Genomic DNA, 23,872 nt, shown 5'->3' with positions numbered 1-23,872 from the left:
AACAGCAAATAGAGCTGTGAGACCTAGGGAAGAGAAGACTCACCTCAAACGTAAGCTCATCACTGTACAGCTCATAAAAACAGGATGAAGCAATGGACAAAAGACTAGCTCAGAATTATTTTAATATGTTTTTGAAAAAATCTCTAGAAGCTTCTCCAGGCTCAATCTGTTTGTTTTTGCCTTTGACTCCCAGGATCTTACAGACTGGCACAAGCACAGCATTATGAAGCACCACAAAATAATGTGGCAAATACGCAGGGCCATATCGTTGCATCAGCAGAAAAATACCTTTGCTAGAACTACATTTAAGGCAGTATAATAACATAGGAAAACATTTACTCTGTAATTTTTCCTTTGGTTTTTGAAACAAACCACTGGTTTGGAGCAATTGCTGCCAAATTGCTTGCATCTGCACAGTCAGTTATTGCAAGAATCTCAGAATGGAAAGCTATTTGTTGCAAACCATTCAAATCCCCACTGTACTACAGCTTGGTAACATTAAAGCTATCCCAAAAGCTTTATGCCCACGCATATCAGAACTTACTCATTTACACAGTCTTTAGCCTAAAAGCTTCATAAATAGTGATGGCCCAAGACTCCCAAGGCAAGACTGAGAATGACCTAGCATGGCTTGGTTTTGACAGTGGACTAAAGCTCAGAAAAAGCTCCACACCCTGCCTGTGCCTCCTAATATAGAAATTATTCTATCTCCCATCATCTGCTTCTTTCTCTCTCCTACATGCCTGTGATTAGAAAATCTACATAGAAGTCTGTGATGTGGGAGACTAAAAAGTCTGCCCTTGGACAGGTGTATTTGGAAGAGGAGTGATGGAAGTCACAGGCAGTGTAACTTGCAAAGCCCATAAAAGAAGAGTAAACCAGCAGCACTGTACAGCACATGTGCACCACACGATCTTTTCCTCAGGGGTTATGTGGGACAGCTCAGTTTTTCCCCTTCAGCCCAGCATGGCACTGAATCTGGGGCTGTTTCATACTGGCAGAGCCCAGTGCAACTCTGAGCTGGATGCCCATCTCTAAACAGGTTTTACAGGGAAGTGAAGAGGTAGGAACATAAGGGTGAATGAAGGCATGCACTCTCTCCAAGATGCTGGAAACCTTGCCTGCACTGCTCCTAGACCTGTAAAAGATACAGGCACAAACAGGTCTTGCTTATAAGAACACTGCTCAGGTGCTTGCTGCTCCCTTAAAGCATTACAGCAGTCCTGATGCAAGCTGAGTGAGTTTACATGCTCAATTGGTAAAGTTGATATAGGAAAAACAGATCCACTTCACTTTTACTTATGAACATTTGACAACATTCCCTCTAGCTCGCAGAAATTGTATCAGGGAGTGTCTCAATGCCTCAGGGCATGCTTACATTACTGCATAACTTCCCCACAGCTATGCTTCACTGTTGATTCTGGTAATGTTTGACTGACCTAGTACTGTACACTGTTTGGGAGAGGTTTTTTGATGCATTTCACAATGAATTCCAAGGAAGTGTACAGATCAGTGCTCTGCTTCATTAACTACACAGGCGCCAAATCAGAGATGCAGTCATGGTGTATGTCAGCTTATGAGTCAGAGCTTCCTCTTCCTCACAGTGTAGTAGAGGGATCACAGTACCGACAGTACATCACCCAGCCTCAGCTGTGAACACACGTGTCTGTGTGTATCTTGTGCTCAGTATCTAGTCTTCATTGGTTAGGCCGCTCTGAATCTGAGGAGGACAAATAAAGCACCTTCCAAATTTTCCCATCAATCCCCAAATCATCATATCTGGAGGCTAACAATAAGATTCAGTAATACTTGGGGCCTGATTAATGGTTATGCTGTTTTATTGGTACCTCCAGGCTTCTCATCAATGTTGCTTCTAATGTACAAATGCTCATCACAGATTCTCAGAAATTACCTCCCCAGCATATCAATTTTATTACTGTAGTATTTGATTTAATGTAATATGTTCCTATAACATTAAATCAGCTGCTGCATTTTAAAGAACAGTCAGACTGTGTTTTAATTATTGCTGTTCATTTTAGTTCCATGAACCTGATATGAACAGTTACTCACATTCCTGAAGGCATTCTGTGTCTGTGCAGTATGACTGGGATTGTCTCAGCTGAAACAGAGAAAAAGAAAAGCGTGACACTTAACAATATGTCTTGGCTGGCTTTTACTGAAATCAGGATTTAACATATTGTCAGAGTAAAGTTCAAGTATAACTGATCCTTTACTGGATCACACTTGGCTTATGGTATGTCAAGAATCCCAGGTATGGAGGTAGTTTCTGAACACTATTTATATAATACCTTTAAATCACCTGACTACAGTGTAAGTGCTTCCAATTCAGCCACTGAATACCTTTCAAAATTCAAGTAAAAAAAATCTCTAGTGATATAGGAGCTATTATATACAGATATACTCTCTACAGATATTTTGGTATTTATAATGGACAGGTATTCTTACTATTATCTAGATCAAGTAACATTAAAATACTCTTTGATTATATCACAACAAATGATCAGACTGTAATAATGGTTATACACAGAGAAGTTGAATTAATATTTCACATTTAAACTTAGTACTTACTATTTTCCCACAACAAGACCTTTTTTTTTAAAGCAGGTTTTAATAAGTATTTTAGTGTTTTTTCCTTTTACTGATGAGTAGAACTTAAAACATTTTTCATGACTGTAATGACTATTTGATTTAGAGACTAGGTAAGCTTGCCAACTGCAAGAAAAGTCAGCACTGGCTATCCTGCAAATCAGTACAGCTATTTTACAGATGATAGAGACAGAAAAGGAAGGCAGATATCACATTCTTTATTAGGATCAGAGATGTTAAATGGATGGGATTTAATGTGCAGCACTATGGAAACAGATTCTATCATCTGCCTAGGTAAACTACATGGATTATTAGTAAAAGTTTTTAGAAGTACAGAATTGTTACACTGATTTTTGATTAGAAATTACATTTGCTTTTTCACAGGTTTCATGATAAGAGTTGTGTCACAAACCCCAATACTTTTTGTCACAAGAGGCTAATCTGTTTATTACCAGTGTAAATATACAAATGTTACAGAGAAAAAAAGATGGTGCTCTTTATGTAAGAAATACATTAATCATTTCCACAAAACCCATTTCCCCCTGTACTGGCATTACTGATTCAATGTATGTAGTCATATTATGCAAAAGACATCAAGGAAACAGATGAAGAACTGAAGAAGGAAGACATCTGGGAAAGTATAAGCTCCTTCTTTTATCATAAAGATTGTCAATGACTGGCACATTTGAAAAAGGAAAATATGTAATTGGAGATTGATCACATTAATTCTTTCATTAATATATTAAGATCTACTAGCAAATTTACTGAGATTACAAAGAAGTCTCTTAGGAAGGAATTTGGAAGACTGGATTTAACCTTTCATCTATTTCTATAGTTAAAAACAGCGTCAAGGGAAATTCAGGCAGAATACTTTCTTACTAAAGGAAAAAAAAATCTATCAAACTATGCATATTTCCTGCCCTTCTTATATAAAAGCTCATTTTATTTTAAAACTTTGGAAGTAATTTACAAAGGGAAGGTTTTATCTTAGCAATAGTAGCTAGCTGAAATATTTGAAAGATTTCTGAACTGGGAAAACTGGATATTCCTATACCCATATTTTTAAGAACTCAGCAACATAATTATCTTCTGTTTGTGTAAGAGTTTAATTCTGAGAGGGCCTTAATTTATAATCCCTACTTAGAACACCATTTAGAGATACTGAACACAGAAGGATGACCAGAATTAAAATGGGCAACAGATATATGATCAGAAACATTGTACAAGCATCTTGTTATCCCCCTCTGTCCCCACAGATGGATGGCAAGTCCTCATACAGCTTATCTAGTTTGCCTGGATACAGAACACTGCCTGGTGGTGTTCTAGCCACAGTATCAGTTATCTCCCATTCTAAGTGTCACACTGTCCAAAGACAATTTTTTTAAAGCTCTAGTATGGTTCTCTGAGACAGGTAACAGACCTGTTTTTAACAGCTCAGCTGCTTATGCTTACAGAGAGGCTGCATATTGTCATTGTGGGATGAAAAACAGCAGATCATGAAAAACAAGCAGCAGTAAAAAGAGTTTTTTCTTAATTCACTCAGGTCAACAAGTAAGGTCCCTTACTGTGTAACCCAATATGAATCTGATTCTTTGTGGTCACTCATTTAGTCAAAAGACAAGAAATTACTCTGGCACATGTAGGAAACACGTAAATTGAATGGCTGGGAAAGGTAATGCCTTTCACTGAAATAAACATCAATTAGCTCTCTTTTGACAATGACACCCTTTAAGGAACATAGCAACTGTTGGGAAAAACTAAACGTGCAACATTTCAATAGTAAGGCAATTGAAAAAAGAGCAGTTATCAGGGACTGGAAATAAATAGTCCTTTGTATTAAGATTTTTCTAATCCAATGTTGAGGGGAAGTCTGGATGACAGTTTGTGGAATAATGTTAAAAAGTTGAATCAGACTTCTCCTGTTCTCAACAAAACCCTCAAAAAGACTTCAAATACACTCAATGTTTTTCAGACTGGGAACACTACAGAGCTGATGAGAAAAATTTGAACAGAGAAGTAATTCTTCAAATACGTTAACTCCTAGATACTTAAAGACAATGTTATTAACAATGATTTTGATTTTATTAATACTTCAGAGATCCTTGCCACACTTGTGCAGGTGAAAGTGTGAATTTAGTTAAAGATTAATAGCTGACTGTCTGATCTAACATGTACTAAAGTCAGCAACAGCCTTTTCATTTTTTTCCGTATATTTGAGAATAGACCCCTAAGAAGAACACAAATTTAAGGCAAGTGAAACATCAGGACATATTCAACAAAAGAGAGTAAAAAATGTTACAAAAATAAATATTTATACTCTTTTATTCCATTTAAATAAAAAGGATTATATCTGAATTTTAACATTCTCTGTGCAGTTTGTCATTCAAATTTAAATTTGGACCAGTTCTGGATTTCAAAAAGCTGACTGTGATATTGATCCAGTGTGAACACTTTTTTTCTTGACAGTTAAATGTATTAGTTAAAAAAAAAGAGGCAGAGCATACAAATATCAGGAAGATACCAATGATCAGACAGCTCACCAGTTTGTAATTTTTCAAGAGAAAGAGCAGCATAATCCCTGTCCAAAAGCACGTTCCAACTCCAGAAATGGTGTACTAAAGAGGTAACAAAACAAGAACAACAGGACCAACGGCAGGAACAAAGTGCAACTATCAGTGCAGTCTAGTGTGAATGGCAGATGAGGTGAATATATAGGGATAAATAACTACATTTTAGAATAACTTTTGAGTCTGTTCAAAGCAGAAATAAGTCCTCAGAAAAGACAAAAATGAAAAATTAATAAGTTCATGAGACAGGTCAGAAAAAGACCTCCATACAAGAAATTGTGATGGATAAAAGCCCAGAGAGATGTGTGAAAGAAATAGATGAAACAGGTACAAAGATAACAGAGCAAAAATGGATAATGGTGGGAATGAAAACAACAGTTAAGTAAGAAAGCAAGGACAAATAACTTAATTGATATGGTCACTTATTCCATGAATACAAGTAAATTTAAAATGGAATCATAAAGACTGTTGATAGAAAATTTTATTTGATAAAATACTTTGAGGGCAAAGTATCATCCCTTGTGAAAATACTTTTTTGCTATTTAGATCAGCTAGAAGCTCTGCTGTTGCTCTCCAACAATGCCAGAAGATGACAACACAATGGTATACTCCTGATTGCATTCTCATGCTTCTGTGTAATGAAATCATTGTTTAAGCTTGTTGGCAGCCACATCTATTCTTTCCAAACTATATAAATGATCTAGTAAACAACACGATAAATAAATTGCTATGGTAGGATATGCCAGTCCTGAATACAAGCCAAGTTGCAATTGAATTGCAGCATTATCTATAAGAGTTCAGATTTAAAGATGCAAAAAATGACACATGCACTATTCTACTACAAGCTGGCAAAGAGAAGCAAGAGGAAAAGAATGGCATACTGATGGAATTTGTCTCAAACTACGCTAGCTTCTCTTGGAGGAACAAACAAGGGAAAACTTTGTGAATGCTGCCTTCCACACTCCTTCATCTTCTATGTGTATATGCAGAATTGGAATAAATTATTGTTCATACAAGGACAGAATAACAGTCTTCAATAAAAATATAGAACCTGGTCCTGCGAGGTGGCAAGTAATTTTCTCTCCAATTGCAAGTGAGAGAAAAGGATCGTTACTACATTTCAAAATAATATTCCTAGATTACAAATAAACTTTTAAGACCCAGAATCATCAGCTGGTTATGACAGAAGGAGAACATTAACTTTCATCTTGAAAGACACAACATTTTATGGAGGAAGATGCATCAGAAGTCCCAGGGACCACTGCAATGTGGAGCCCTGATCTGGACATGAACACAGTCTTCTCTTCATTTTTCCATTTGTTCTGGGATTGCTGTTTACCTTGGTGTCATATAGATCCTCCTTTTTCACATTTCACTCACTTTCCTACAATTGCCTGATTTACTTATAATTATTTTATAATTTTGCTGATCTATGATATCAATTACATCCTCCTTTTACTGAATGCAAAGCAGAATAAATTAGCAGTGAAAATATGATGAAACAGTGATGATCAAGATCATGACAAGGAGCTCATAGCATCTCTGACTGTGTGAAATACTAGACAACAAATACATGAGGCAGAATATTAAACAGAGGCATCTGAAAATGTGCACAAATAACATACATATTTCCCCACAGGACATTTGCAAACATATCTAAAATGTAAAAACAAAATATGTATAGGCTTTTTGACCAAACAGTTGAGTATCTTCTGCAAAATTATTCGTATTAGCAAAAGAAAAGTGTACTCTCACGTAGACAGCCTTGAGGAAAAGGCTTAGAACTTGCAGTTCCAAAAGATAACTATGGTTTGCTCTAAGTGTCGATTACATGAGGCCTGAGAGAAAAAGCACAATTTTCTCCTTTTTCCTCAAAAGAGATGGCTGTAACACATATCTGATCATCAGAGTTCAGCCATTTATACTACAGGTTATAACTATTAATTATTTCTGGAATATCAAGCTGAAAGAATTTTCTTTCAATGCATGATTTTTTGCACTGCTTGCAATACACTATGCATGCCTTGAGATGATCATGAGGTGTGACTGAGATTTTTCTTTTTTTTTTTCTAAATATATATTGGTTAAGGAGCAATTTCAAGCATACTATAAAGCTCAGGAATGGGAAATGTGAAGAATGACAGGCATGTTCAAAAAGTTCTGATCCTTAACCCCTTATAGACTCAAGTGGACACCACTTTTCATAGTTTTTTTTTTTTAACATGTCTAGAAAATAGTCTCCATTTGCACTGTTTGATGTGGAATTAGATTCTAGGTTATGACATGCTTTGGCAGTACATTAATTCCATAATACAGTTTTGTGGCCTTAGCCTGTGCAACACCAGTACCTTAAGCGCTCAGTGAAAGGCAGAAACATGGAAGTCAGTGGAGCAAGAGCACTCAGGTACAGTCTTACCCTCTGCCACTCCAACCCTGTGTCTTATTCTTTTGGGCTGGTGTCTAAGCAGGTGCATCAAGACTTTTCCCCTGCACCTCTGAAGAATGACAGCTCCCCTGTCCAAACGAACAACCTCAAGTTCAGCTGGTGGGAAAGGCCTTCTTTGAATCAGCTTGAATGCAGAGGACAAAAGGGCCAAGTTAAGAGCAAAATGCAGTTTCCTGCTCTTGGGATGTTTGGCTAAAAACTATAGACCAGAAGTAGCACCTGCTATATAAAAAAAAAAAAGGCAAACACTACGGAATATCTGTAAGAAGTCTCCAGGGCAACCTTCATATTTAAAGGACATTTTAAATTATAAAAAGTGTATTTAATATAGTTCTGGTGTGCTTTCAGTAAAAGCCCGCATCAATAGGGAAAGCCACTTGTGCTGACTATTTAAGTTGGGCTTAGCTGTGCTAACATCTTGAGAGCTTTCCATTTTCAGCACATATCTATTTTAGTCATCTGTGTTTATTTTGTGCTGTTTACACAAAGTCTCCTTCAGCCAAGACTTGTGGCTATGCTGGATACTATTTCAGACTGTGCCAGTTTGAAACAGTAAAACTATAGAATGACCTGTTCAAGAGAATTATGCGGAAACTTGATTGACAAAAGAGTGTTTGAAACATTTATGCTGAAATAGTTTGAGAATTTGCAACTCTTCCTATAAAAATCTAGTGACAAATCAAAATACAAGCGAGATTATAATAAAGAATGATTTGTTCTGTATTCCCTGAAGTTTTGATACAGCAACATAACTAAGCATGGACCATTACTTTGCAATTAGCTGCTGAAGGACAAAACACAAGGTTGTAATTCCCACAGCAGTTTGTAAGTAGAACTGTTGGCAGTTTATCAAAATGGGTCCTTTTACATTATAGAATTAAAAATGTTTTAGGTCAAAAAGCATACTGCATATTTTTGTAAAACCTAGTATGAGAGAATTCTGAAGTCAGTTTTTGTAAAGCAAATAATATTGTACCAGAAAGAGAGAGAAAAAGGATGTTTACTTGACACGAAGTCATGTGTGTTACTGGTTTGCTTGGACATTTCTGGCCACTCTAAACAGTCATAAGCAGGTTACAGTCTTCATGGAAGGTGCTCTATGTATGATTATTTCTCACCATCATATAAACTGTTTTCAGTCTAGTTTTCAAACTTGAACTGACCCTTGGGCCAAGATCAGCCATGCCTACTCAGAGAGCATTGATACCCAGAGGAGTAATAAAAGGGAATCAGATTTTTTGTACTTATTACAAAATAAGTGAAAAAAGAGAAAATAAAAAGGTTTAAATACATCATTCTTATCTAGGGTTTTGCTGTCTTTTGCCAAAACTAAGACAGGAACCATTTCCACTGGGTACACAGAAAGTCCTCCATCATGATTCTTTCAACAACTATCCCCTTGTCTGACAGATTCCCCCCTAAGAAAACCACTTGCTGTCATTTGTTGTTCCTCATTCTTGAACTTTGGCTCTTCTTGTCAAAATAAGTTTTGCAGATGGAGGAGACTAAACAGGAGATAAAGTCATACAAGCTAACAAACCTGTCATTGTCTTTTGACAAGTCTTGTGCATCTGCAGAGCATGGAAAGTCTTGTGACATTTTTCTTCTATGCTTACTTCCTCTTACGGAAGTTCCCAATTTACTGCTATATCCATAGAGTAAATAGTGAACCCAATGTACAATAGCCATATTGTTATTTCACAATACCAACAAGTCATAACAGATGGTGCCATGGGTATTACATACTAGAAAATACATTTATGAAGCCACAGCCAAAAATTTTAGATTTCTAATGTTTCCTAAGAATGTTTGGAGATCATAATACAGAAATGTATGCATGTGAAATATTCATATTTTGAATCCAAGGAGAATCCTGAAAAATCCACTTCAGGAAAATGATAGAACATTTCAGCATAAAATAATTCAAAGCCACTTAAGCATATATAGGTTGCAAGAACTCTCTGTATGAACAGCATCTCCAAGTTAACCTAATAAGCAGCAAAATATCTTTTAAAATATTACGCATATTAGAGATACACAGTTGACTGACTATAAAATGTTAATGGTATTATGAATTAAGAAAAAAAAAACCCAGCAAAAAACAAAGCCCTGCTTTAGTCAAGGAAAATGAAAGACAGATAAATAACCAAGCCACATAATTAAGGAAGAGGTGGACTTTTTTACAGCTTTCCTGCTTGTAATTTCCGTGGTGTTGCTAACAACAGAGAGGAAAAAGAGTTTAAATTATGCTAGCTTTTGTTTTTTTCATTGTATAAGCATTAATTGTACTATAAGATGAACTGAAGTCTGCATTTCAAATAGAGATTTAAACTACATGCTATATAAAACCCCCAAAGTAATGTATTCAACCACAAATTAAACTCTGAATGGCACATATATTTTCTAAGAGTTTTGAAGTAAATATACCAATTAAACTACAAGTTAAAATTATCGTATTGGAAATTAAAATAAGAACTTCAGGTTCTAGAGGCAGACTTTTTGACCTCTTTCTGATATTGGAATACCAGTGTCATTCAGATCTCCTGAACAGTTAATTCTAACAGAAATCCTGTGTATTTGAATATGCCAGCTCTACACATAATAGTCATGATTGAATATATAATAACTTCTTCATTAGCAGAATCCCTAGTTCTTTTTCAGTGTTGGAATTCTTATCAGTGTTGGTTTAGATAGGTACAAACAAATTAGTCTGTAAAAATTAGTTTCTTTAACTCAAATGCAAATTTAAGAAGTCTACAGTAAATCATAGGGGTTTTGCACAATGTCATTACTGGATTAAAAGATCCTAAAAGTAACATTTTCATACTTGGGCATTTCCTATATTACATTATAATTCTGTTAAATTTGATTCTGTTAAATCTCATCCCTGAACTCCTGCATTTACAATGCTCAGCTGGAGACAATTGCAAACACCTTGTTATACAATTTGCTACAAAATTCTGTTGAATACTGCCAGCTATAACACCATTCAAATGTATTCTGGTGTGTTTTATACCTATCTAGGTTAAAAAGAATCAACAAATAAATACATATGGGGAACCATTCTGGGTACACAGAATATTTGGATATCTTTTTCTCACACAGAGTCTGAACAGATCACTTAGCTTTGTTTATCACAATGATTTTGAAGTCAGGGTTTTGAGGATCCAACTTTTAGACGTAGCATGCACCCAGTCTCCATTGAGACTTGTGGGGTTCAGCAGTTTTGAGAACCAACGTCCTCATGTTCTTTTTAGCACAAATAGTAAAACTTCTGTTTATGTTGCGTAAGACTGAGTGACAAAACACCAACTTAGAAGGCAAACTCCTACTGAAGCATAAAAGTTACAGATGCAAAAATGGCTTAGCAAGTCTCCTGCTGAGATCATCCAACAGGTTACTTGAGGATAGTCTGGCTGCTGACTGAGACTTCTGAGACTTTTCTTTTCTAGATTCTGCTAAACTATCCTAGCTAGTGATTTGGCCTTATAAATATTTAGGAGCATCTGCATTGCTTTTTAGGAGAGATGAAATCTGGAATTTCCCTGGAACTCCTCACAGTTTCAAGTGCTAATTGTTATGATCTCTTTTGGAAGGTGGATACTGAGCAATAAGCTCCATTCCTGCAGCTACACAGAACATTGTTAGACTGCTCTTGGGTGACTGCCCAGGAGCATGCACCTCTTCTGTGCTCTCTTCACATTCCTAACACAGGAACTAGTGTTCCTCCAAATGATCTATTTTTACTAACCTCACACTGCATGGAGCAGCCCAGGAACAAAATCTCACAGGCATTTGTGGCATTTCTTCTAACTTTGGACACAACTCACATTGTTCATAACTAGACTCCTCCAGCCACAACAGAGGGAACTGGCTGACCAGTGCCATTGCCTGTCAGTATCTTCTAGCAAAAAATGGAAAGATAAAAAAATGCTGAATGGGGGTCAAAATTCTGAACAGTGCTGGCTCAGCTTTGCCTCTGACAAGCCTGAGAAAAAGCCAATATGCACCCTCCTTTCTTCCAACTTCTGGACTTGGTACTGGGGGTTCCTTTCTCACCACTTCAGCATGTGTTCAGAAGTCGCAAGGTTCAGAATCAACACAGCTGTGGGATATGGCACAAACATCACGTTGAGGACAAAAAGGAAATCCTTCTTGGGAAAAAACATACGTACAAACATTCATATAAGGGCAGCAGGGAGAGCTCAGAAGATTTTGAAATTGTGCCTCTAACTGGACAGCATGAACTAGGATTCCTAGGCCTGATGTAAAGGCTCCACAGAAAGTACAACTATTCTCCACAGAAGCCTCAATTTTCTGTGCCTTTATGTCAGCAGCACCTTTCCAAAATACTGTTAAAAAAACTCCTGAAGAAGGGCCTGATCCTAGAGAGAATCTTCATAACAATAACACGTAACTGCCTTGAACAGTTGATGTACTCAGTCACTTAAAATGGTATTAATTTAGGCCCTAAGAAAGAAAATGGGATAAAAACAACTATATGAAAATCAACAAGGGGAAGAATATCAAATGAAGTTGATGTATAGTGTAATCTTAAAGATTTAACCAAATTAGAGTTATTAGAGTTCTAATCAAGTTTCCTTAATTGCTCACAGTTCATAATTGTTAATGTTATTTTTAAAAATATATATTTAGAAAAAAAAAAGAAGCACTTTGTAGCTTATTTTTTCAATAAACATTGAACTAAGTTCAATACAGAAAGAAACATAGCTATTTAACAGGTCACAGTTAGGGCACTGTACATAACTTGCTTGAAGTTGCTCAACCTATCAGTGACATCACAAGAAACAGAATTCAAAACTCAGAATCACTGGATTCTCAACTTTAGAATTTTTTAGAGTAATTTAAAAAATTTAGATATCATTATTTTGCCATATGAGTATGTGCAACTTCATATGTGTGGAATTACCTTGACCACAAAGACTTTGCTGGGTAGTTTCTTTGGTATATAAAAAAGGTATATAAAAAAACACTTCCACAGAAACAGTGTCAATGCTGTCAAAATGCAGCTCTGGGAAATAAACAGAAAGCTGTAATTTGTATTGACTATTCAAAAGCTCATCAGAAAGTTGGATACACAGATTCTAACTGTACATGCTACTGAATAAACAGAATCAAAAGCACCACTAACTGTAAATCTGCAAGAGCTGAAGTAATGTCTGAATAAACACCCCTCCAAATATCCTCATGTTATCCTTACCAGATTAATCAGTCTTCTCATTGCATGCTCATGCGAGCAAATGCATTCACAGGGATCAAATCCACCTTCTGCCATGGCTCTCTGGAAAAACCTGAACTTGTTTGTGAACACCTAAAAAGAACAAGAATGAAAGGACAATGAACTCTTTTTCAACTGACCTTATTTCCCAGAAACTCACACATCAAGTTTCAGTTCATTTAATGCTAGGGTGAAAAAGCAAAACAAAGCAGGGTAATCCTATTATTCCTTTGGCAGTATGAATGAAGAAGTCTGGTATGTGTAGTTACATTTCGATGTTGCTGAAAACAGTGTCACACAAATTTTTTTTGCAAGACTTTGTGTGTCTTCTCTGGGTTTTCTCACATACCAAAATGAAATACATCCTAACAAACACAAAGCACAAAGATTAAATTCTTGTCTCTCATCTGCACAGTGGGACTCTTAAGTGTACATATATAAATTAGAAGGTATGGCGAACTTGTACTCCTAAACCCTAATAAACTGCTGGCATTCTCCCTCCAGGCAAACGTACAGGAAAATAATTTAAAACTCAGTAAGTTTTTTGCTAAAGGAAACAATCATCTTTGTTGTATAATGAAAGCAACCAGCAGGGGTACAAAAGTGAATGTACTTAGAAACACTAAAAATGGAGCTGTGCACACTAATTTTAGATCAAAGAAGTAGGTTAATCACTTAGCAATACAGAATGCTCAAAGAAACTGTAATGGACATGGTAGGAAATCAATTCTAGATTATTCACCTACTAAAACCGCTTATACCAGACATGTCAGGTGTTTTCAAATGTATGTTCACTATTTACCAATAACTTTTCATTGATTTAATTGAGGGTCAAACCATGCAGCAGACTGCAAGGCATTTCTATCCTTGTGGTCAAATCTGGAATTGATTTCTCTCTTTGGACATACTAGGTAATTCTGCAAAACCATACTTAGGAAAAGCTACATTCAGAATGCATTACTTTTGCATGCACTCAGGCTCTAAGATGACACAACTGGAAAGCTTAACAAATGCAGCAGCGCAGAGCAGATACAACCTCTCAATTCCTAAAACAAGTACTTCCTGAGCATTTGTGTTTCAGTGTCACTAGAAGAAAGAGGAAGAACCTATTCGTCTGTAAGACATATTCATACAACAGAATATAAGACTGCTACCGTTCTACCCTCTTGGGGGGAGAAAAAAAGCAAATGCATTTCAGAAGTCCTTCCTTTGTTAATGCCTACTATTCTTCTGAATAAACCTTCACTATGGTGGAGAGAGCCAGAGAGTAAAAGAAAGAGATATTTGTCTTAATTATGGATTTTGAACATCAATGCCCTTAACCTGCTAGGGACTCCACTTTTTAAAAATTAACTGAAAAAGGAAGGAAGAAAGTTGAAGTGATGGAGCAATTTTTTTTTGCCTAGATAGTAAGAAAGCATAATCTGGCTATGTAGTGAGAAGATGACTGGGAGATGACTTGATTATGTAGCATACAAGTATCTTTGTAAAGAAAACCAGGCCCAAGTATTGAAGTCTTCAATGAAGAGGTAATTAAGAGCCAGTAACTGCAAGCTGTAATTAACCAGACAGAAAAGAAAAACAAGACATACATTTTTACCATCAGGGTAACTGACCAGTGCAACAAACTGCCCAAGAAGCAGTAGACTTCCTACCACTCACTGAATTCAGATATGCTCCAGTAAAATACAGATTACTGAGTGTCATGCTTTGAAACACAGGTATCTGCTAAGGAAGGCAGAAGACTCCCTTGGAATGGAAAATGTAAACCCCTTCCCTCCAAATTATTATAATTTTGATATTAAGGGGCTCTCAGGCAAAGATATGGGAATAGGAATAACACATCTTTACTAGTATGCACAATAATGCAAACAAACAACAACAACAGCTCTGGCATTAGCCCCAAACAGAACAGGACCCAGTGACCCTTCCCGGCCGCAGGCATTTCCCCTCGTGCAGTTCCGGGCACGGCCGGCAGGGGCGCTGGTGGCTCCCGGCCGGACAGGGCGGGGATTCCCCCGCGCCGGTAGGGGGCGCTGTGGCGCGGGCTCGGGCCACACGCGGTAATGGCGGCTCGGCCGGGACGGGAAGGGATGGGAGAGAGGCTTTGCTGCACAAACCCCCTCTGGGACATCGATCCCGGGCCCCTGGAGGAATCTCGGGAGCAGCAAGCAGGGCCGGCAAGGTGTCTCGGCAGGCAGGGCGTGCGGAGCTACAGTGCAGCGAAAGCTCGGAGCAGCGCCGAAGATGCGGCGGGGCCGAGGCAGCGGCAGCCCGGCTCCCAGCAGGGCAGGGAGAGGCGAGCTCAGGATCCCGGGCAGCCGAGCAGATGGTGAAAAGTCCCTCTTTTAGTGAGGTAGGTGTTAATAAGGTCTCAGTTCAGTGGCTGCCCTCACGAGCAGAGGCTCACCCCACGGCAGAAGAAGCAGCTCTGGGCTGGGCTCCGGCGGCAGCGGGGAATTCTCTTCCCCAAGCAGCAGCTCCGAGAGAGAGAGAGCCAGCAGCCGCCCCAGCCATGGTCTTTACCTGCCCAGTTCTCCCGGTCTCTCTGCCCTTGGAGAGAAACTCCCAGATAAGAGAAATACAACCAGATGTCCTCCTCCCCGGAGCATGGCCACTTCCTTTGTATTTCTTAAGCACCCAGTTGTTAGTGTTTCCTAGCAACTTATGGGCAAAAATTCTATAAGTATAAAGGAACAAAAGGAAAGAAACCTAACCCCGACACTGAGTAAAGTACAGAAGCACCCAAGTTGAGATATAATGTCCTCCAATATATAGGAGATCAGAGCAGATGATCTAATAACTCTTTTTGAGAATTGTTGTAAGGTTACTACATTTACTTTAATGAAATTATTTCAGAACCATTAGAACCACATGATAGCAATAGAAGAAAATTTTAACTACAGTCTCCCTGAGTAATATACCATACCAAGCAGAGGAGCCTTTCTAAAACTATCTTAGGATAAGGAACAGATAAAAGCACTGATTACTAAATCGTGCAAAATAGCTTCTCTGGATATAATGCTGACATCCACAAGAAGGTATTTGAACAAGTGAAGGTGCAAAAAAATAGTTAATTGTAACTTGAAATAATTTAGGGGTCAGTAACACATAATAATGTCACAGCAATTAACAGACAAGTGTTTATATTATAGAGGACTACACAAAAACTAAACATCAAATAAGAGTCATCACTGATTAAACCAGGCTAACATTCTCTATAGAGCATACAAGTGAAAAAGTTTAAAGAATAAACGGGAAAAATTAATCTGCCATACAACATCATAAATTTAAGAGGAGGTATGCTAGAAGGGATTTACCCCAAGGTACCTGTACATGACAAATGACCTCAATGAGTTAAAGAAAGCACAAGACATATCACCAAGTAAAATGTCATCCAAGCTTTGAACAAAAGACCTCTTACAAGCTTTCCCACCTTCACATAATGCTGAAACTAATCATCCTTTCTTTCCTCTAAGCCTAAAACAAACTCTTTCATTGGCAAAGAAACAAAGATTGACCATGTATTTTGAGAACAGGCAGTAGGTTTTCCCCTAAAAAGATGCTAAAATTGGGTTATTTTAATGCTTATAATCCAGGTAAACAATTCTCCTTTGTGCAATTATTTTTTTGCCAGAACTGAAGGAAACAGAGATTTTATACATGTCTGCCGAGTTATAAAGAAGAAACACTCTATGCTATATGATGATTTTCACCTGCAAAATGATACCCTCATGTCTTTATTTCTCTTTAAAACATTCTTCACTTAACTGTGTTATTTGTATCACACTTTAAATGCATAAAGTACTCTGTAATCAGATCTTAAGGTTTATTAGCGTTTTGTGACCATAAGAATAATAGACTAGTATTTTTATATACCACAAAGCAGGATTTCTTGGCTCCTTAGGCAGCCTGTTTGTATCAAAATCCTGTTCCAGAACTGCAGTGTGCTTCCTGCCTGCCTCCGGGTACTTGCAATTGTCTGATCTCACGTCAGCAGCTAACTTGCTCTGCTCAGCTCTGACCTCTTTGCTGTGAGTCACACAAGCTCTCCACCTTTTGCAAATACAGTCATTCTACATACAAACTATCACAGAAAATTCAAATATGTGCTCTATTCTGTTCCTCCTGACTTGGATAAAGAAAGAAAATGTTGTAGTTTTCTTTTACTTACTTTTTCCTGTATGTTTTTCTGTTTATCATCTCCTTGTTTTCCTTGGAGTTGATAGAGTTGGTTATATCAGTTAGTAGGATCAGAGCAATTGGTAAAGCTATGATGTGAAATACCTGCAAGTCCTCTGACTAGCAGTGTCTTTTACTCAACTCAAAATTACCATATTTTGGGTTGGCCATATTACTGCTAGCACAGTATTTAAATCAGAGGGTTTACAAAGGGCTGGAAGACATAGTCAGTAAATATGCCAAAACTCTCTATGGTAACAGCTGAGATCTATGGCCTCCAGACTAGCAAACTGATAGACAGCATAATAGAGGAGAGAATTAGTAAACATGGACAAATAGGATGTAACATCAGAGACTCAATATGAACATGTCAGTGTAAAGAGGCCCACAGAGGTAATCATAAATAGAACTGCTGAAATTAAAATACCGTGGTCAAGAGTTTGAATTACTATAATTCATGAATAAAGTGGAGGATAGTCTCTGATGATTTAAGTCAGAAATAAAAGCCCCTCATTACTTTTTGAGTATCTATTTGAAATTGTAGCCAGTGAAGCCATATGGAAAATATTTCTAGTCTCTTATGATTTAAAAAATAGTATTCTCAGTTATAGTAACTATTGTAAATTGTTTCTTTTATTATCTTCCCCACTCCCAGCCCTACAGCAGTGTGTTATATTTTATACATCCTACTATCAAACCCACAATCTTTATGGCTACAATCTGGCTTGGGGGGGGGTGTGGGGGGATTGTCCCTGGAGACTGTTCCGTATTTTGAGTTATTGCAATGACTATATATTATTTCCCAATCCTGCAACACCTGAGTAAATAGCATGCAGCTGGTGACCTCTTGGAGACAGAAATTATACTCTGCCTTGCTCTGCTGTAATAATTCCAAAATTTGATTCCTTTCTATCATGAAGGCAAACAAGAATTTTTGCCCATTTTCCATGTCCTAGATGCTCTCCAATGTGATTCTAATATGATGCTGATTAGCAAGATGATCAAAGTGTACACATTGGTCATTTCTACTTCTTGGTACAAAAGACTGTAAAAATATTTATCACTCCAGTATTTGAAGAAACACTTTATATGATACATAAATCAGAGTTACTACAGATTTATCACGGACTAAACCAGGCATCTTCAGCATTAAAACATAACGCTCATTTACTATTTCCTTTCCTGGATCCAGGCACTTAAAATGTAGACTGCCACAAACACGATAAATACAATGTCTGAAGATTCCCCTGATAAGAACTATTTTCACTGTATTGCTATTTTCCTGAAGACTGAAGGTAAAAAATCCTTGGGAGCAGAAATACCTCATGGCACAGCAGGCAAGTAACAGAATCTTGCCACATTACTTTAAAGAGAAACAAAAATCCTATTCAGATCCTTGCTACTGTTTTTCAGCAAACTTTTGCAATGCTTTGGAACACAATTGTCAAATACCTCTAAGAAGTCATCAAGTTAATTTTGCTTCCCAGATCAGTTTGGGAGAAATGTGGCAGAACAAATGAAAGTATGTATCAAATTTAAAATAAAATTACAGAAAAAAAGAGCAAATTAATTGCTGTGCCTCTTGCAGGCATTTAAAAAAATTAGAAAGGGCTAAAATAGCAAAAGTCATACACAAAGCATGAATGATTCACTGCCCCAAAGATAAAAAGCTCATTTTTATCTTGCTGTCAGAGGTGAAAACCCTCTCTTGTACTCATCCATTATGTACTAAATTATACAGGTTTCCTTAAAAATTATGTGTTCCCTTGCCTTTTTACAGCATTTAAGCCATACTAGTATCCATGTCTTCTTACAATACCTGACCCTTTTTGTAATTCTATTCACAGCATGCTCCAAGTTTGGTTCTTTTGTATAATCTTTCCCATCTCCAAATGACCTCCAAATATTTTGTTCTAGAATCTAAAACATCCTGTACATTGGCCTCATAGAGCATAATACCCTTACAATCCTGCACATCAAGTCCTGTCCCAGAGAAACTACCAGGCACTGGGACTGTGTGACCATAGTATCCATTAACTAGGGGAGTGAAAATTTGCTTCAAGCAGGAAGAGACTGGTATGACAAGCTCTTCCTAAAATTCCTGATCACTGGTTTTATAGGAATCTCTTCTTCTTCTTGGCCACTCCGTCCCTCTAGATACTGCGAGCACTCAACAGGCAACTGGGACCCCAGCTGACTCATTACTGGGCATTTCAAAATGCCTCTGGGTACAATTGGTTAATCCAAAATCTGTGTCTAATCTTGCCTCTTCTATAGGGAGTGGACCCACTGAACCCTGCCTATTCATACAGAGTCCAACTAAACATCTGTTAGTTGTACAGTAAAATAACAGATAAAGGTATATGCAGTAGGATAACACTGTTTACTAGTGACCAATCGAGTGAAGCCAAAATATTCCAAAACCATGAATCCCAAACTCAGAATTTTATGTATTTATTAAATAATGCCTTTTCCTGTTGATTTCCATCTTTTATAGTATTTGTACTTCATGTACCTTCCACCCTTACACAGAACCCCAAGTGTTTTGTTACTCTTCTGATGAACTACCTACATCCAAATCCCAAGCCTATTATTTAACTTCCCATTATTTCAGTTGTACAGCTAAACTTCATGAGTAAGGGCAGGGAATTTTATCCACTGATTTCTGCATCATGTGTTTCTTCAGACTGGACTGGACGCATGGACAAGGAAAATAACGCATGGATTTTGGGGTTATCTCTTTAAAAGCCAAACAGATGTATGTGTACATAGGACTGGCTGATCTTACCAGCACATAGCTTTGTGAAATTTCTAGTTAAATTACTACTATCAAAAATGCAACACATTTCTTACCACCACAGCAGTATAAAGGAGAAACGAGGCAAAAATGGTAGCAGAGCCATAAAAAAGCAAAGGAAGGCAAACTAAACACTGGATAAAACTACAGGACAGTGCAAGGAATTAGTAGTTGAATATGGAAGAAACTTCACAAAAGGAACTGTGAGAACAGGAAGAAAACTAAAGAGAAAAATAAGCAGTACTTTAAAATAAATAAATGTTATTCTGTCTGAAGTTAACAGGGGCATGATTCTAAGGCAATAGAACCTGCACTAAAGACAAAGATACCACACTAAATCAAAATTAATCCAGAAGCCAAGGGCCTGGCATAAGTAACCAGTGGAGGTGGTCTTCGTTTTTTATAAAAAAAGTTTTAAATTGTTGGGGTTATAAAACTAGCAAAAATAAGCTTGAAGTTTTCTAGGAAAATTTCCTTTACAAAGCAACTTCCTTTGTTCAAACAAGGCTAAATATAGCTACTGTAAAGAAGAATCTTGTATACAAATTGATACTAATTAAAACATTCCAAGAATCCGTTCTCCTCTATTACTGTAATTTAGATACTTCAAGTAAACATTCCCTCATAGAACTAAAGTCTGAAACATGGCAACATTATATTTGGCTTTTTTATAATGTTGATTTTTAATCTCTTTTATTAATAACCCAAGAGAAGCTCTCATCATCTCTCTCACAGCTGCACCCTATTTTTACTGGAACAAATACTATGACTCTCATCAGATTTTGTGCACCAGGATCTAGTAGTTCTACATGACCACAGTTCTCTAGAGAACTACTGATGATCTTATTCTACCAGGCCTCCTTCTGGGAATGAAACTGAATTTTCAGGACAAAAGAACACCAACTGGCTAACTGGGCAGCAAAAGCAAAACAGCAGGTTATGAATGTGGGTCCTGCCAGAGGAGAGCTGCCACAGTAAGGTGTGGCTCCAATTACAGCTTTTTTCAATTAATTGTCCCAGTTCAGATCCCCCATTTAGCTCTTTTAGGGAAAAGAGCTGCAATGATTTCGATGGCTGATTCCAAAGCGGGTTCCTAGGCATACCAACACTTTCACCGTATAAAGCAGTCGTCTCCACTCTCCTTATAATTCTAGGGGGTGGGAGGAGATCAGCTGGTTTTGTACTTGAAAGCATCAGCATGTCTCCCTGGACTTCCAGCTGTAGCCTAATGAGTTGGCAAATGTTTATTTTTGGATTACTATCTTTTCTCATGAAAATTAACAAGATCTAAGATGAACTTCAGTGCAGATTGAGCTAAGCCAATTCCCTTCCTCGCAGAAAAGTCAGTGCTTACCCACACACACAGATGGAGGCAGCTGGTGGAGTTCTTGTTGGATTCAACCAAGTTGACTGACAGTGGTCAAGTAGGAGCTAGAGACCCCAGTAGGTGCTCCACAAGAGAAATGCTCACACAGCCACATCCTGCTCAAAGCATACTAGCTGCATAACTTTGCTACTGGTCCCACAAATCACCTCGTAAGTAAACAATGAATTAATTTTCCAGTGCCATTCATCTGGTGTTTCTTAAAGATGCAAACATAATACAAAACTACTCCTTAAAAATAAGACAAAGCCAAAGAAACTAAGAAATGTTCAACCAGCCACTGAAGGATACTACAGTGACATCTGAAATCAGAGAAGGAGCTTTGGAGCAGGGCAGACTTGAAGCTGAGAAATAAGTGGTAAAGGTCTCTCTGAGTTTTTTTCTGATGGTCTTAGACGACTACTAGAGCACTGATACATCCCTTGTCTTCACAGCACAACTCCACTACTGTGTGACCACCACAATATTCTAAGCATTGCTGGGTTGCTAACATTTTCACTCTGAAGGTGAAAATTTGAAAAAGGTGGACATTTGGAGTTGCTCTGAGCGGGGCAGGATATTCTTCTGAGCCAGTCCGCCAACAACATCTAGAGCAGGAATCCAGAAGCAGGAATCAGAGCATAAAAACTTCAGCTACTTATAATTATGGTCAAAGCCCTTTCACAGCCAAGCATCACAACCCTTCTCAAACTGAAGTATGTGAAAAAGTTCACATCCCTTCAAAGAGTGGCAGGATCTAACAAGAACCTGGAAGGAAACTTACTGTTTTTTGGCTGGGCTAACCAAGGTTACAGGTATGCTGAGGTGCATCAGTTCAACAGAGAATGGCATGTAAGGGAAATACAGAAGATTATACAGATGCTTCTTTCAGCGTAGTTAAGTCTTGTCAGTGTCAAGAGGACAAGAACGCACACACTGAAACTCCTCAGTACTTTTTCAGTATTGTTCAGTACTGTTTCCCTCCTCCTCTTCCATGGTCAGACCCCCAGTATGTAAGAACAAAGAAATTTCATGCTTTAAAGGCAATAAGGCTGATGTCAGTGACCAAAACTGAATTCCCTAAAGGAGCTAAATAAGATCCACCAAGATTAAAAAAAAAGCTATTTACTTACTCCCATGCAGGTGGCTCAACATTTCCTCTGGGCAACACTTGAAAAGGAGCTAATTAATGCACATACAGTCATGGACCAAAAAAGCAGTTCAGCTATTTTAGAATTCATTTACTGATATTTGATACAGAATATTATTACCAAACTCCAGCTGTCAGCTTTGGTCATCCTTTTGTTAAAATTATGACATTTTTCTGAAAGAAAGCACTCAGAATATGAAAACCAATTAAGAGAAGATGTCAATGATACAGAACAGTGTCCAAGAATAATACCCTCTTTCTGCCAAGTAAATGCTTCAGCTTCTTCTAGTGTAGGAAACTTTTAGGACAACAAAGTTATTCCTACTGCACTTTGTAACTAATAGCTATTAATTTTATTTCACATATGCTTATGCAAAAAGGTGAGCTATCCTCTGTAAAATTACTAACACATTGTATTTCAACCAGTTTACAGAGCAAACTGGGAGCCCTCTCCTATGGTCTTCAGTAAGGCAAGAGTTCTCACTGACTTTCATGGTTCTTCCACTTCAATACTAAATAGAAAACCTGGGCATATTAGGTCACTCTCCTGTTTTTGGTTAGTGTCTCCAGCATTACAGACTGCCTTACTGCTTGCTGACATTCCTGTTCCCATTCCCAAACAATTGCCAATCTCCCAAATTCAGCATTCCTGCAGCTGTACGAGTGATACGCTGCTGCAGGAAGAAACACATATTAAACCTGAAAACCCTGCTGGAAGCACTTCTGCACCAGCCCTGCAAGGACACCCACGCTGTGCCATGCCAACCAGGGCCAAAGGCTTGTGCTGCTTTGGCAAGCCAGATTCTGAGCAAGTGGCTACACATGGAAGAGGAGCACACCTTCCAAGGGGCAGAGCTGCTTTTGCAGGGAAGCAAGAAGGAAGAGTACTTTTGCAGATGGAAAATGGCAGAGGTGAGGATCTCACACAAGCCTCCCAGGGAATTAAAAAAGGGAACTGACTTTGCAGTTTAACCCGAGAGATGTTCTGGGCTTAACAATACAAAACTAATAATTTACTTTTAAAAGTACTAAAAAAGTGTGCTCCTATAAGAAACTATATAACCTATTATGCTGGTTTTGGCCATTGAAACACAACTTTGCTCAGTCTGTAGAAGAAAAAAGTTATGATGAAACACGCCAGAGTGGCCCTGATCTAACCAGGAGCAACCAGGCAGTTACTGCAGCTCAGGTGGCCTGCAGTAACTCATTAATTCATACTAGATTTCTTTAACTGTTAATCATTCAGAAATTTTTAGAAATTTTATCTCTTTGCAAAATTAAATGTGAAAAAAAGTCTCTTATTCACTCCTTTACAAAAAACATAGTTTCAAAACAAATAAAAATGGAACTTTTTCCACCATATTGAGGCAGCAAATGCAGCCCTAAACCACAAATGATGAAGCTTTTTTATACTAGTATATTAAGAGTACAATTGTTTACATTACAAAATACCTTACTAAATCCTTAATGTAACTCTGATCACATACAAACACAAAATTATACCGAAATTCTGTGGAATAC

The 23,872-nt window shown here is 37.7% G+C and overlaps 1 protein-coding gene across 3 annotated transcripts in view; it reads right to left on the bottom strand.

The window, feature by feature from the left end:
* The window catches only part of SMIM14 (small integral membrane protein 14), a 54,014-nt gene that overhangs the window by 10,190 nt on the left and 19,952 nt on the right, over positions 1-23,872 (bottom strand). For all 3 annotated transcript variants that reach the window (XM_058839175.1, XM_058839174.1, XM_058839176.1), the window contains 2 exons: positions 12,842-12,952; positions 2,071-2,119 (listed from right to left, as the gene is read on the bottom strand). In XM_058839175.1, coding sequence (XP_058695158.1) covers positions 2,071-2,119; positions 12,842-12,916 — 124 coding nt within the window. In that variant the 5' untranslated portion in view covers positions 12,917-12,952. The remainder of the gene's footprint in view (positions 1-2,070; positions 2,120-12,841; positions 12,953-23,872) is intronic.

This window comes from Poecile atricapillus, chromosome 4 (assembly GCF_030490865.1).
Source record: "Poecile atricapillus isolate bPoeAtr1 chromosome 4, bPoeAtr1.hap1, whole genome shotgun sequence".
Classification (NCBI taxonomy): Eukaryota; Metazoa; Chordata; class Aves; order Passeriformes; family Paridae; genus Poecile; species Poecile atricapillus.
The sequence above is the reverse complement of the archived record's forward strand: the minus strand, read 5'-3'. Positions and strand labels throughout refer to the sequence as shown.